Raw genomic sequence first — 15465 nt, forward strand, 5'->3', positions numbered from 1 at the left:
ATATTTCTCTGGTGTGTTTTTGTTTTATGTCAAATTCTTGCCTCACCAGGAATTGGTGAGCCTCTTCCTGGGAGGATGTAATAGTGTGTGGTAGCGGTATCAGCTGAAACTCTCCTCTTCAGCTCAAACGGTAGAGACAGAGGGGGAGCTGCCATCACTTTCCATGAGGTGGTTTCTCCCTGTAAATTCTTCTAAATCTCTAGTGTGTACAGGAGCCAGTAGCCTTGCTGCATGTGCTGGAGGGGAAGGCTATGGAGGAGAGGCAGACTCCAAGCCAGTCTTTTGGTCATTTCAGCATCACCGACCAGCCAAGATGTGTTTCCATAGAAAGAAAGAACTCTGCAATTAAGTAGCTTAGCTTCTCATGTTTTTCTTGAAACAAATTTGTAGAACCACCGCTCCAGGAACCATTTTAATCGGGTTTTAGTTCTCAGACTCTAATCACAGCAGAAGAGGCAGCTAGACATCTTTTATTTACTATTCATAAATATGAATTGGTGTTCTTTTGCTGTAATACCCCGTTTTCACCTATATGTAGGGTAACTAGTTTATTACAGGCTGATTGTAAACTGCTTTTTAATTAGGTATGCAGTTTTGGAAATCGTTACAGTGTTTGGTTTTGACTTGTAAAAATACATTTTGCATATAACTCCAAAACGTTTCTCTTTACAGATACCTGCCACTACAATCATGGTAGTTTTCTATTGCTAGAAAGGTTTATTTTAAATAAAATAAGAGTGAATCAAGGTAAAGGAAGTAGTGCATAATAACACAAGTGGTTTGCAGATGCACCCAAACTAGAGACAGTGGTACCCAAACCACCAGAGTTTGGGAAACTGGTCTCCCCGGAACGGAGGGGTGGGTGCGAGGAGACTATGGAAGCCGGGAAGGCCACGGAGAAGGTGTAAACGGAGACCTGGTGGGAACGACGGCCCCGCCTCCCTGCCAGCGCGCCCAGTGCGCAGGCGCAGCGGGCTCGGCCTCAGGGCGCAGGCGCAGCGGGCTGGGCCGCAGTGCGCAGGCGCAGCGGGCTCGGCCTCAGTGCGCAGGCGCGGGGCGAGCGCCGGCCGGGACCCGGCGTCCGCGGGAGCCGAGCTCACGCCGCGGGGATGAGCGCCGTGGAGGCCGACCACTGGGCGTGGCTGCTGGTCCTGTGCTTCGTGTTTGGGTGCAACGTCCTCAGGATCCTCCTCCCGTCCTTCTCCTCCTTCGTAAGTGGCCGCCGCCTTCCGGGGCCGGGGGGCCGGCCTCAGTCCCGCCGAACCGGGCGCAGACACGGGGCTCTCCCACCGGCCGCGCGATGGCCGCATTCGGCCCCCGGAAGCGTCTCCGGTGGACCCTTCCGTGTTTTAAGAAATACTCACACACACACACACACACACTCACACACACACACACACACACACACACACACATACGTAAGAGGAACCCCTGGCGACACTGGGCCAGTTTTCAGTTTTCAGGTGGCAGCAATGTTCGGGTTGGCGTTCCTAGTGCTCCCCCCTCCCCCATTTCCGTTATTTCCTCGCTCGGGAGGCTCCGGCGGCCCCGGCTGCCAGGGGCACAGTGCCCGGAGCAGCGCGGCGCCCAGGGGTTGCCCGAGCCTCGGTCTTCCTCGCAGGCCCCGGAGAGATGGGTCTAAGGGTGCAGGAGCCCCATTCTGGGGGTGGGGTGGTTGGCAGTGTGGACCGAGAACCGCACGATGGTGCGATGCCACCTTTCTTCAGGGCAGCGCCGGGCGCCGTCTCAGCGGGCACCTTGCCAAGGGGAGTGCCTTACCGCGTGTCCAGCTGTCATGGCTGCGGTGAGAGGTGCCTGTCCTCCCCAACTCCTTGACCTCCCAGAGGGGTCTGACTCACATAGGCGTCCAGTTAGGGACCGTTGGGTCGGAAGTTTGATTCTTTTTTAAAAATATAGTTCTTTATTGACTTCAGAGAGGAAGGAGAGGAGGAGAGAGAGAAACATCAATGATGGGAGAGAATCATTGATCGGCTGCCTCCTGCACACCCCCTACTGGGGATCGAGCTGCAAACCAGGCCTGTGCCCTTGATCGGAATTGAACCTGGGACCCTTCAGTCCGCAGGTCGACACTCTGTCCTTTGAGCCAAACCAGCTAGGGCCGAAGTTTGATTGTTTTGTGGTCTCTTACTCCTGCTCCTACCGGGGCAGCTTTGGGGATGTGTGGGAGAAACCTGAGCTGTTCCCTGGGGAAGGGCGCCCTCTATTGGCCCACCGTGGTAGTGAGGGGCTGTCTGACCCGGACTGAGACCTTGGACAGTGGGTGCAGGGCCTGCAGCATTATTCTGGAAACTCAGTTCTCCCTGCTTTGCTCTCCTGATACAAACTGCTGCTGGCGATGGGTATTTAAGACTGGGCAGGATTTCTACTGTTTTTGTGTTTTGTCCTATCAGTATTCACTGAGAGCTTGTTTTGTGTAACGCCCGAGGCCCTATGTTCTGAGGCACAGAGACCTCTCTTAGCGTCCATGCAGAATCTCTCCTGATGCTGCCTGGTCTTTAAGATCATGTCCCAAGTTCTTATAATTGCATGAACGACTCTTGAAGAGCTGTGCCCTGGCCGTTTTTCTTCTTTTAAGAAAATTATGCCTTAACTGTTTTTGGCTCAGTGGATAGAGCATCAGCCTGCGGATGTTCGTTCTATCAGCACTACTCACAATAACCTGCCCTTGGCCGGAATCGAAGCTGGGACCCCTGAGTCCGCAGGCCGACGGGCTATCCACTGAGCCAAACCGGTTTCGGCTAGCGGCTGTTAATCATTTAGATGAAAGAGGATTCGGTTTGACCTTGGACCTGGTCACATCAGTGCTGCTGCTTACAGGCTCTAGAACCTTTCTATTCAATAAACGCCAACCAGTTAGCTTTCTTAAATCTCGCTCCCCTTGGTTATGGCACTATTTGTTGGGATTGTTAGCTAGGTTCAGGTTTTCTTGGTGTCCCACCCTGTTCCACCTGGTTCCTGGGTTGGTGCTGAGGGTCAGTGAACAGCTGGAAGGAACGTACTGGCCCCTGTACGTAAAGTGCTGCACCGTCATAGGCCCTGGGTTTTTTTTTTTTTTTTTTCACTTTTAAAATATATATATATTTTATTGATTTTGTACAGAGAGGAAGGAAGAGAGATACAGAGTTAGAAACATCGATGAGAGAGAGTCATCGACCAGCTAGCTGCCTCTTGCACACCCCCTACTGGGGATGTGCCCGCAACCAAGGTACATGCCCTTGACTAGAATCGAACCCGGGACCCTTCAGTCCCCAAGGCGATGCTCTTTCCATTGAGCCAAACCGGTTTCGGCCCACTTTTTTTTTTTAAATTAAATTATTATCTGTGTACATATTTTAGCCTTCCCCCTCCCATACATGGCCCTGGTTTTAGGACCACGTGGGAAAGGCTCCCGGGAGGAAGAGTTTGATGGGGAATGGGCCACACCCCTGGACCTCAGATCATAACCTTGCAGTGTTTCTGATCGTGTCCGTCCAGCCAGAAGCAAGGGAGGGGTGCGCCATCCCGCTGGCTGGCCCCGGGCCCGAGCCCCTGAGGAAGACTAACGTCGGGAATCCTCTGCCCAGCACAGCCTTGCCAGGTCCTGAGGGGGATCTCAGCGAATATTGGGATGGGATGCGGGCCTGGGTAAGGACACCCTAGACCCTGGTGTTGACTTGGACTTTCCTGAGCGCTCTTGCTTTTTCCCCTTCCAGCTGGTCACAGGACACATGGGTGAGGGACCAGGTTCATTTGCAGGGCTTGCTTTTAGTCACAGGCGGCCGGAGGGGACTCTTGAGCACCCAGTCTGCATGGGGCACAGGAGGTGCACTGCGCAGGCGCCCTGGACTCACAGTGGAGGGCGGTGTGAGGGACCCAGCGAGTCACATGTTCTGCGCAGGCGCCCTGGACTGACGGTGCAAAACCCGGCTCCCCTTGTCCTAATATGTTCGTTGGAGGAATCCTTTGTCACTGCTCTCCCTCCGCCGCCCCCTGTGGAGAACGGATGCTGCTGGGCTCTGCTAGTGTTTGGCTGGGGGTCTTGTCCTCCTCTGACTCCCACCTCGGGTAGCTTTCCGGAGACGCCCATGTCACTGTGCTTGGCTCGGCCCGGCCCCTTCTCGCCAGGGTCCCCTCGGCAGGAAGGCCCTCACTGTGCCGGGGCGGAGCCCTCCTCTGGCGCCCTGCACCCGCATCCCGCTGCCTCCCTGACTTAGGACCGGGTTCTTCAGGGGGGAAGGAGATGCTGGTCCGTGCACCTGAATGCAGCTCCGGGAACGGAAACAGGTTTTATTGTGTAACTCCGATTTTATAGTTATAGTGAAAGATACACATATCTACCATAGCAATCCATTGGCATGTCTTCCAAAGGAAAAATATAATGTATAGCGATTCAAATCAGAGGGAGGCTTTTTATTTTTTTTAAATATATTTTTATTGATTTCAGAGAGGAAGGGAGAGGGAGATAGAAACATCAATGATGAGCTGACACCGTTTTGGCTCAGTGGATAGAGCGTCGGCCTGCGGACTGAAGGGTCCTGGGTTCGATTCCGGTCAAGGGCAGGTACCTTGGTTGCGGGCACATCCCCGGTGGGGGGCGTGCAGGAGGCAGCTGATCGATGATTCTCTCATCGATGTTTCTAACTCTCTCTCCCTTCCTCTCTGTAAAAAATCAATAAAAACATATTAAAAAAAAGAAACATCAGTGATGAGAGAATCATTGATTGGCTGCCTCCTGCCTGCCCCACAACCCAGACATGTGCCCTGACCAGAATAGAACCCTGACTCTCAAACACTGAGCCATGCAGGTTGGGCAGACGGGAGGTCTTTTGTTTGTGGTTGTAGAGAGCAGGACCAGGGCCAGGCAGCAGGGGCTGGCTATGTAGGCAAAGGGCAGCCTGCCCAGGCGAGAGAGCCGCAGGGAGGATGGTGGAGGTGAGGAAGGATTGTACCCCACGTGGAAAAGCACTGACCCCTGCTGTCCCTCCGCCAGATGTCCAGGGTGCTGCAGAAGGATGCAGAGCAGGAGTCTCAGATGAGAGCGGAGATCCAGGACATGAAGCAGGAACTTGCCACTGTCAACATGATGGACGAGTTCGCCAGATATGCCAGGCTGGAAAGAAAGATCAACAAGATGACAGATAAGCTCAAAACTCATGGTGCAGTTTTTTTGTTTTGTTTTGAATTTTTATAAGAGTTTATTTGAGCCAAACTGATGACATTGCCGGGAAGCAAGACCTCAAATGCTCCCCTCATGGTACTGTTCTCATTTGTAGTTTTTGGAAAGTTTCATAAGAGCTGATTCATAGAGAAATCTTTTCTGTAAGGATTCGTAGAATACATTGCACTGACTCTTGGATGTTCTAAATGTTGGTATAAACTTTGAAGTTGTCTAGAAGAAACCCAATCATAGTAATTACTTTACTTTCTCTTTATTTTGCTGGTGAACCTTCGCTTTTTAACAGAAACATTCAGGATACTCTTAGGGTTTCTTCAGAGCCAACTTCATAGGTTGTCATTTTCAAATTCAACACTTTTCTGAGAGAAGCCTAGAAAAGAATCTTACAGTGGATACTCAGGAGCTTTCTTTAAAAAAATTTTTTTTTAAATTAATTTCAGAGAGGAAGGGAGAAGGAGACAGAGGTAGAAACATCAGTGATGAGAGGGAATCATCGATTGGCTGCCTCCTGCACGCCCCCTAGTGGGAATCGAGCTTGCAACCTGGGCATGTGCTCTTAACTGGAATTGAACCCGGGACCCTTTAGTCTGCAGGCCAATGCTCTGTCCACTGAGTCAAACCGGCTAGGGTGCCAGGGGCTTTCTTATTCTGTTCTCTAAAAAGTGCTATCCGAGCCGAAACCGGTTTGGCTCAGTGGATAGAGCGTCGGCCTGCGGACTGAAAGGTCCCGGGTTCAATTCCGGTCAAGGGCATGTACCTTGGTTGCGGGCACATCCCCAGTAGGGGGTGTGCAAGAGGCAGCTGGTCGATGATTCTCTCTCATCGATGTTTCTAACTCTCTGTCCCTCTCTCTTCCTCTCTGTAAGAAATCAATAAAATATATATATTAAAAAAAGTAAAAAATAAATAAATAAAAAGTGATATCCGAGTGTAGACTCAGGCTGGGGCTCAGGTCTTCCTCATTTTGATGTGTGCCACTGTCCCTAACAGTCTGCTGTTCCCAGGGCAGCCTGTGTGCTGAGAGCATGCACTGTGAGAGCCGTCTGCATGCCTAGTGAACAGACAGAGGTGCCTGCCCAGCACCCAGGCAGTTCGCCTCCTTTCTGGACTAGTGTACAGTGTAAACCGGGGAATCGGGAGAACCCTTAGTCCTATTGATTGGTAGGTGCATTGTGAAAAGAATCCTGATTTAGATGAATAGCTGTTTCTAAAAAATATATTGATTTCAGAGAGCAAGGGAGAGGAAGAGAGAGAGAAATATCAGAGATGAGAGAGCATCATTGATTGGCTGCCTCCTGCTTGCCTCAGACTGGGGATTAAGCCAGCACCCTGGGCATGTGCTCTGACCTGGCACTGAACTGTGACCTCCTGGTTCATAGGTTGATGCTCAACTATTGAGCCACACCAGTGAGGCTAGATGAATAGCTTTAAGGTTTTTTGTTTTTTAAAAAAATACATATTTTATTGATTTTTTACAGAGAAGAAGGGAGAGGGATAGAGAGTTAGAAACATTGGTCAGCTGCCTCCTGCATACCCCCTACTGTGGATGTGCCCGAAATCAAGGTACATTGACTGGAATCGAACCCGGGACCCTTCAGTCTGCAGGCCGATGCTCTATCCAGTGAGCCAAACTGGTTAGGGTGCTTTAAGGTTTTTTTAAATTAAGGCTGCACATTTCCAAATCTGTGTGTGATTCTATTTTATTTTTAATGTTTGAAAAATAATTTTACTGATTTCAGAGGGAAAAGAGAGGGAGAGGGAGAGGAACATCAATGATGAGAGGTAATCATTGGTCAGCTGCCTCCTGCACATCCCACACCGGGTCAAGCTTGCAGTTCGGGCCTGTGTCCTAACTGGGAATTGAACTGTGACCTCCTGGTTCATAGGTTGATGCTCAACCCCTGAGGCACTTTGGCTGAGCTCTATTTTAAATAATAGCATAGTGGGTGATGTAAGACATTCTATTTTATATTTACATGCATAATTAGACCATATTTTGTGAGACAAAATAGCACTTCTGTGCAGTTGAATATTTTCTTCCCTTTTCAGGGCTGATATAATCATTTCATCCTGTTTTTCCTTCAGTGAAAGCCCGGACAGCTCAGTTGGCCAAGATAAAGTGGGTCATGAGTGTTGCTTTCTACATATTGCAGGTGAGTGTCCTGTGTGTCACTGCTCGTTACAGCGGGAATGGCCTCTGTCCCACGCCAGCCCCTGGAATCCAGGTTTTTCCACCTTCCGCTGCTGAGCTGAGTGCCCTGCAGGCGTGTCACTCCGAAACTCTGAATTTATAGTCGGACGGAAAGGCTTTTTCTGGGTTAGTGTTAACTCTTGGGATTTTTAAGCAAACGAACGCCTAAGCCGCTCCCCTGGAGTTTATGTGGCCTTGGCTCCAGCGCAGGCTTGGAGGCTGGGGGTGAAGTGAGAGAAGGTATTTGGAAATTGTGTTTTCTGAGATGGTCAGTGATTTTGGCTGTTGCTCCCTACACCGTGTACAGATGGGAAGGTGACTGTGGACTCTCCGGGTAGGGACCGTTATCGTCACTAAAGCCCAGGGCCTCTGCCTCACAGCTTTCTGATGGGGGACTTTTACTCGCTTCACCTGAGGCGGAGCTGCTGTGGCTGCTCTGAATGACCTCTGAGGGTCAGTGTAGCATGACGTGGACGGGGGTAAAGGACGCAGGCTATTTGGTTACAGAAAGCACATCGATCCTGAGGCGCTGTCACTGATGGGAGATAGGTTTCTCCAGGGACTGAAGTTAAGCCAGAGGCTCTCTTTTAATTTAAAAAGAAAATAATAATTTAAATTTATTGATTTTAGAGAGAGACAGAGAGAGAGACAGACAGAGTCAGAGACATCAACTTGTTGTTCCACTTATTTAGGCATTCATTGGTTGCTTCTTGTATGTGCCCTGGCTGGGGATCGAACCCATAATCTTGGCATATTGCAGGTGTGGGGACCTTTTCCTGCCAAGGGCCATTGGGATATTTGTAACATCTTTAGAGGGCCATACAAAATTATCGACTTAGCCAAACCAGTTTGGCTCAGTGGATAGAGCGTCGGCCTGTGGACTGAAAGGTCCCAGGTTCAGTTCTGGTCAAGGGCATGTACCTTGGTTGCGGGCACATCCCCAGTAGGGGGTGTGCAAGAGGCAGCTGATCGATGATTCTCTCTCATTGATGTTTCTGGCTCTCTGTCCCTCTCTCTTCCTCTCTGTAAAAATTCAATAAAATATATTTTAAAAAATTATTGACTTAAAAATGAGCCTGCTGTGTGTGGTCAGACATTTAATTAACTCACTCCTGATGCCTTAATAGGGCCAGCCCCAATGGTTTTGCTCGTCTTATATGGCCCGAGGGCTGGACGGTCCCGCCCTTGGATGCTGGGACAATGTCTAACAGACTGAGCTACCGCCCGGTGCCTGGTGCCAGAGGCCCTCTTTCAGGGCAGTTGGAGTGAATATTCAGGCCAGAGGGGACCACGAGGGAAAGCTGCTGGGGAGAGGAGGGAGAGAGCTGCTCTTCCCCCCGCCATCTAAGTGGCAGCGGAAGGCCACTTCTGCACGAGGCGGCCAGCGCTGGAGTGGGGCTGGAGCAGTAACTACTTTTTCAAGGATCTAGAGGCGTAAGGTTGCTTTTGTCCCTCGTACTGTGCATTTACAGAGTCTATTTAAAAGAGGTATTCACTGGGAAAAGAACACTTGTGTTATGGGGAATCTTCGTTATTATCGGCTAATTTAATAGTGTATTTAGTTGGTGTTCAAACAACATGGGTTTGAACTTATATGTGGATTTTTTTTTTTCTCAATATGTTGGAAATTTGTTTTTTAGATTTGTTGAAAAAAAATTTTTTTTATTGATTTTTTTACAGAGAGGAAGGGAGAGAGATAGCCAGAAACGTCGAAGAGAGAGAAACATCGACCAGCCGCCTCCTGCACATCCCCCACCGGGGATGTGCCCGCAGCCAACGTACATGCCCTTGACCGGAATCGAACCTGGGACCTTTCAGTCCGCAGACCGACGCTCTACCACTGAGCCAAACCGGTTTCGGCAGATTTGTTGAAAATTTGACAAAACGCACATATGAACCACTGAATAGCCTAGGAATATTGAAGATATTAATAAAAATGTATCATGAATATATAAAAGATATATTTGTATTTTCTCTTCCTTATAATTTCCTTAACATTTCTTTTCTCTAGCTTAATAGTAAGAACACAGTATATGAAATATATAACATAAAATATATGCTAGTCAGCTGTTTCTCAGCACTAGGCTATTAGTTATGTTTTTGGGGAGTCAGAGGTTACACTGGGAGTTTTGAGTGTGTGAGGTCAGTGCCGCTCACCAGATTGTGCAAGGTCAGCGGTGTATGGCACCGGCGGCTGGGGGCTGCAGGGGCTGGGCTGCTAGGGCTAAGGCCGTCACTGCGGAGCGTCCTCACTGCCTCCGGCTGGCACTCAGCACCGTGTCTCCGCAGGCCGCCCTGATGGTCTCCCTCATCTGGAAGTATTACTCCGTGCCCGTGGCTGTGGTGCCCACTAAGTGGATCACTCCGCTCGACCGGCTGGTGGCCTTTCCCACCAGAGTGGCAGGTAAGGGCTTCCTGGGACACAGCGGGAGAGAGACGCTCAGGAGGGGGTGTGTGGAGGTTAAGTCACCTCCACCTCTTCGTCCATTTCACCGAGGGCGAGGGGGTGGGGGGAGGGCCGTGTGCCTCAGCCTTGAGGGCTGGCCATGAGGAAATGCAGGTCCAGAGAGACGTTCTTGACCTTGTCCGCGGCCACCGAAATGTTAACTAGCAGAGCTAGAGCTCAGGCCAGTCTGCTTCTGGACTCGACCAGTGAGCCATCCCTGCAGCTGGTAGCCTGCTATCCAAACACGACTTCTAGTTCCCAGGTTCTGCGGCCTCTTTTCAGTTCTAGGCACAGCGAGGGCATTTGTGGCTCTCGGCCACTTTTTTATACGTGGAAGGTAATTTCTTGTGCATGTTAAAAGTAGTACACGTCACTGCAGGATGAATAAAGATAAAAGAAAAATGAAAGAAAACTCATTAGCTATGGATTACCCCTCTTAGATTGTGCTATATTTTTCTATTTTTATACAGGGGTGGGCAAAAGTAGGTTTACAATTATGACTACATGAAATAGTTTATTCTTGTATTATTATTTATTCTTGTATTATATATTCCATTGGAACAACTGCAGACCTACTTTTGCCCACCCTTGTATAGTTAAGGTTGTCTAGTTTTTTGTCCCTTTTTACTTTTTTTATAAGCCTTCCATATCAATAAACGTTTCTTTATTAAGGAATTTTGAATAGCTGTTCTTCATTTGGATGTGCCATAATTTACTAATTTTCCTGTTAAAAATTAGGTCCTAAATTTTTCTACCAAGAATAATGCACACGTCCTTTTCAGTGAGTTTTTGGTTGTGATTTGTGGCAATACTGGAGGTGAATTACTAAATAAAAGGAACAGCTTTTAATTTAACCGCTTCCCCCCCCCTCCCCCTCGGTGGGACTCAGCCTTGAGAGCAGTACGGCTGCGAGAGGCCACTCCTCCCGCCACCAGCAGGCCACTGGCCACTCTGACAGCCTGTCTGCCCGTCTCACTGACCAGCGGGACAAGACCCGTGTGGGTACACATTGCTTCATTCATGACGCTCTTTGAGAAGGGAAAACCAAATAATGTCACAGAGTGGTCTGGTAATATCGTAAATAATAAAGCGTATTTCTTGGCAGAGAAGAGGAATTCAGACCAGAGCTCATTGTTCTGTATAAGTTCTGTTTAGTAAGGAAGGCAGCCTGTGAATTAATCAAAGTCTGATGCATTGGAACCCACGAAATACAAACTCTGTCTTAGCCCAGCACTGCTCCGAAAGAACAGAACTACTCTGACTTCCTCTAAGACAGTGGTTCCCAAGCTTTTTTTGCCCATGTCCCACCTGAGCATCTCTGAAGTCCTGATCCCCCGCCCCGTGACATGGAGTTCTTATCATTCAAACGGTGAGCTCCTGCTCGCGCGGAGGAAGCCTGAAGGCCATGAGCTTGTCTAAACACGCTTCCAGTGAACATGGCGGCCATAGACAGAAAAATAAAAGAACAGAAGAACAGCTGAAATATTGAGGAAGAAATCAGTAAGAAATTTAAAAAAAAAAAAAAAAAAAAGAAAGAAAAGAAAAGAAAAGAAAAAAAAAGTGATATGAAAAAATAGCAAAGGTTCAAAACATAAAATAGAGAACTGGCATAAATATGTCACAATACATATTTATATACTGTATAGGAGGCCCCTAGAACCATAAGAAATGCAAAAAATGCACTGTTGGTGACTCCTTCTCCAATGCCCCTGTGGGCGTGGGCGCACGCCGGGAACCAGGCTCAGGAAGGTGGCAGAGGCAGGGGATGTGGGCTAGCTCTGATGCTGAATTTCTTTGTTTTTAGGTGGCGTTGGAATTACCTGCTGGATTTTAGTCTGTAACAAAGTTGTGGCTATTATGCTTCATCCTTTTAGCTGAAAAAGAAGATGAATACAGCTCTGATACTTTTAAAAATGAATTTTCACTTAGGTTAAAAACCTGACTTACACTGTTTTATTGCCTTTTGTTTATTTGTTTAAGGAACAAAAGAGCACGGGCTAGTTCTTTGGATGAATTCGCCTGTTCTTGGACTTGATGTGAGATTCTTATAGGAATTAGATATGTGCACTTGTCATTGAGGCAGCAGGTTTGTGATGAGAAATGTGACATTACAGGCATCTACGCATTGTTACTGGTGATTTGCACACGTGACGTATTTAATTTTTTTTTTTTTTTTACTGATTTCAGAGAGAGGAAGGGAGAGGGAGAGAGAGATAGAAACATCAATGATGAGAGGAAAGGTTCTCATGCATGAACCTTATTGGAGATCAAGCCTGAAACCTGGGCATGTGCCCTGACCTGAAATCAACTGTGACCTGGTTCATGGGTCGCCGCTCAGCCACTGAGCCAGACTGGCTGGGCATTCTCTTGGCATATGTTAAAGGTCACACTGCCAATTGTACTTTAAAGACTTCACACTACTTGTAATCCAGATTAAAAGCAATTTAATATCACTACTAGAATTTGAAGATTGGTGTTTTAATCTCATGCAGTATCACCAAAAGAAAAACACTAACTGACATTGCCTGTGCTTACCTTTGGTTTAAAATGTCACCTGTTGAGCAAGCCTTTGTGGAGTATTTTCACCTTATTTGGAGCCGTTATTTTTTCATTCCCGCGTTTTATAAATGTATTCGTGAGATCATTATATATTGTTTTGTGTTTGAATTATGTGTTTTGTACTTAAAGCATTTCCAATAAAGTGTATTTATAAGCATTTAATATTTGTCCTCCACAGAACAAAGTTAAAAAACAAATAGAAAGCCTGATTAAATGAATTTAAATGGATACATGTTTGGCCCATAAAGTATAATTCTGCTAAATATTTTTAAACACTTCTTTATTCATTAAAAGCTTTGCAAGTGCTTGTATGACTTCCTTCCTTCCAGCCACTCATTTGCTATGATCAGTTTGTATTTCAATAGAAGGCAGAGGGCTTTAACCAGTAACTAAGTCTGTGCAGCACCGTAAAGCTAGATTCCATCACTAGTTTTGAAAAGACCATCTTCTTGTGTTCCTTAATGACCCAGTAGGGAGCTCACTGTGATTTCTGCCAGTTGTGTCATGAAATGACAAAGTGCAGTGTTACTTTATCTATCGTGACCGGAGTGGTCTCGGTCATTCAGACATTCCTGCAGCGGGTGGACGTGGCTTTGAGGAAGGATGCGGAGCCAGGAGCACAGCTGTGCTTCTACAGACACCATCGTGAGGACCCGACTCCAGCTCCCACTGCCAGTCACCACAGGGCACCCGGGGCCACCAGGGTGAGATGCCAACCTGAGGGGGAGATGGCAGCCGCACAGGGAAGTTGGCAGGGTCCAGGGTCCGCAGAGGCCACAGTCTGATGCCCACTTGTAGTGAGCGGCAGGCAGCTGGACGGGTTGTGTAGTCACGATCAAGCGGCCAGATGCATGTCCAGGACGTCCTTGGGACACTAATCCTCTTAAAGCCCCCCTGACAAGACCCTTATTTATCTCCTAAGGATAGATCCTCTCAGTACTGCATTTTGACAGACTTCGCTGAGGCTAGAGGGAAAGATTTACATTTCACAGCTGTGAACGCTTTCCACACATTTTAATAGTTATTAATGAAGATTCAATAGGACAAGTTTAAATGTTCGTCATGTTTCACATAATTGTTTTTAAATAGATAATAAACTTGGCATTGCCCTGGCCAGTGCTCAATGGTTCAATTCCTGGTCAAGGGCATGTATCTGGGTTGTAGGTTCGTTCTCTGGGCCCAGTTGGGGTGGGTGCTGGGGGCAACCATTTGATGTGTCCCTCTCACCTTGATGTTTCTACCTCTACCTCTACCTCTCTCCCTCCCCTCTCCCTTCCACCCTCTCTCTCAAAAAAAAGGGAAAATATCCTCAGATGAGGAAAACACACCTGGTGCTGAATTTAGAACACAGAAAGGGATAAATGTAAAAGTTCACTGGAGGCTGGTGTGGTGTGGAGAGGGTCAGTGGGGAGAGAGGGGGACATCTCTAATAATTTCAACAATAAAAAACCACAAAACAAAAAATCTGATCCTTTTACTGTTGTGTCACCCAATTTTCCACTGTTACCAGTTTATCATGATTCTTCCGATGATCCCATACATTTATGGATATTGATATGTGTGGTTTTATTTTAAAAATATATTTATTGGATTTCAGAGAGGAAGGAAGAGGGGGAGAGATATAGAAACATCAATGATGATAGGGAATCACTGATCAACTGCTTCCTGCATGCTCCTACTGTGCTCTATCCACTGAGCCAAACTGGTTTCGGCCTTGTTAGCTTTTTTATAGCAGGAGCACAGCGTGCCGGAAATGAATTTCTTCTTAATGTTTTTAAAATATGTCTTCATTCTCAGTGAACAGACTAAAAGGAATCTGAAATCTTAACAACTTCTATTAGTGAAATTTTTCCCATTTAAAATATACTGGAATTAAAATGTTTTGTGGACCAATTCAGTCAGTCTCTTTTCTTCGGTCAGTGGTGCTAAGTGTTGAAAACGGAAGATTTAATCAGATTCTTGCTCTCAGTAGCAGTAAAGTAAAATGGTACTTTATTCTTCAGCACTTTCTACATCCAAGTGTTTAAAATATTTCATTTAAAGTGGTTATTATTTCCATAAGCCAAATGCTGGATATATGTTAACACATGAGGGGTGGGGGGGTATGCTGTTTTCTAACAATCAAATATTAACATTTATGCTTTGGTGCTTGACTTAATTAAAATATTTATTATACAAATATGTTTTTATTGATTCAGAGAAAGAGAGGAAAGGAGAGGGAGAGTGAGAAACATCATCAATTAGTTGCCTCCCGCACACCCCCTGCTGGGGAGAGAGTCTGCGACCCAGGCCTGTGTCCTGACTGGGAATCGAACCAGCGACCTCCTGGTGCATGGGTCAATACTCAGCCGCTGAGCCACACTGGCCAGGCTGGGTCTCTTTTTATTTAAAACTTGTTCCTTCCTATTATACAGCTATATTCAGTATAGAAAGCATAGAAAATACACTGGAAATAAATACACTGAAAATAAATTAAAAATGGACCACAGTCTCCTTCTTTATTATCTTATGCATATATCTTTAAAATAATCTCAATTAGATGACTAGAAAATAAGTTTAGATTATATTTTATTAGTGCCTTACAGAAGCACTTCTAGGTAGTTCTGATTTAATGTTGTGATTGTGCTTTTGTGGGTAGGTTTAACAAAAGGTCCCCTGAAAACTCCATCTGCTATCGGGAGTAGACATTGTAATATTGTACTATTACACCATTTCTAAGTATTTTAGTAAATTTCTCCAGAATTTAGGGCTAGGCAATTATTTCATGTGCATTTTCGTAGTCCCCTGTGTAAGCCAATGAGAATTATAAGTGTTCTCTCTTTCCCCTCCTCTGTCTCTCCTTCCCTCTTTTTTCCCCACTGTAGTTTTCATAAAGGTCAAAGCTTATGCCATTTGTATTCTTTAAAAAATATATATATATCTTATTGATTTTTTTTTTTTTTTTTACAGTGTAAAATTTTTATATTTAGAATTAGGCAGCTGGACTCAGTTTAGAGATTCCAATTTTGTTGGCAACATCCAAAGCATCATAGTCAGGAGCCAGTGGAACGTATGCCTTCTTCTCGCCATCAGGCCTGATCAGGGTGTTGACCT

At 46.8% G+C, this 15465-nt stretch overlaps 1 protein-coding gene across 1 annotated transcript; it reads left to right on the forward strand.

Moving 5' to 3' along the window:
• Positions 1 to 1034: 1034 nt before the first annotated feature.
• Positions 1035 to 12679, forward strand: GET1 (guided entry of tail-anchored proteins factor 1). Its single transcript, XM_036445735.2, has 5 exons — positions 1035 to 1211; positions 4991 to 5156; positions 7262 to 7329; positions 9657 to 9771; positions 11618 to 12679. Exons 1-5 carry the CDS (start codon positions 1110 to 1112, stop codon positions 11689 to 11691), a joined length of 525 nt encoding a protein of 174 aa, XP_036301628.1. The 5' UTR covers positions 1035 to 1109; the 3' UTR covers positions 11692 to 12679.
• Positions 12680 to 15465: the final 2786 nt, after the last annotated feature.

This window comes from Pipistrellus kuhlii, unplaced genomic scaffold (assembly GCF_014108245.1).
Source record: "Pipistrellus kuhlii isolate mPipKuh1 unplaced genomic scaffold, mPipKuh1.p scaffold_m20_p_2, whole genome shotgun sequence".
NCBI classification, from domain to species: domain Eukaryota; kingdom Metazoa; phylum Chordata; class Mammalia; order Chiroptera; family Vespertilionidae; genus Pipistrellus; species Pipistrellus kuhlii.

Bases quoted from the DNA above. Each gene is read 5' to 3' on its own strand.
- GET1 (XM_036445735.2), top strand. From the start codon at position 1,110: ATGAGCGCCGTGGAGGCCGACCACTGGGCGTGGCTGCTGGTCCTGTGC. The intron at 1,212-4,990 runs GTAAGTGGCCGC...TCCCTCCGCCAG, and splicing joins TCCCGTCCTTCTCCTCCTTC to ATGTCCAGGGTGCTGCAGAA. The intron at 7,330-9,656 runs GTGAGTGTCCTG...GTGTCTCCGCAG, and splicing joins TTGCTTTCTACATATTGCAG to GCCGCCCTGATGGTCTCCCT.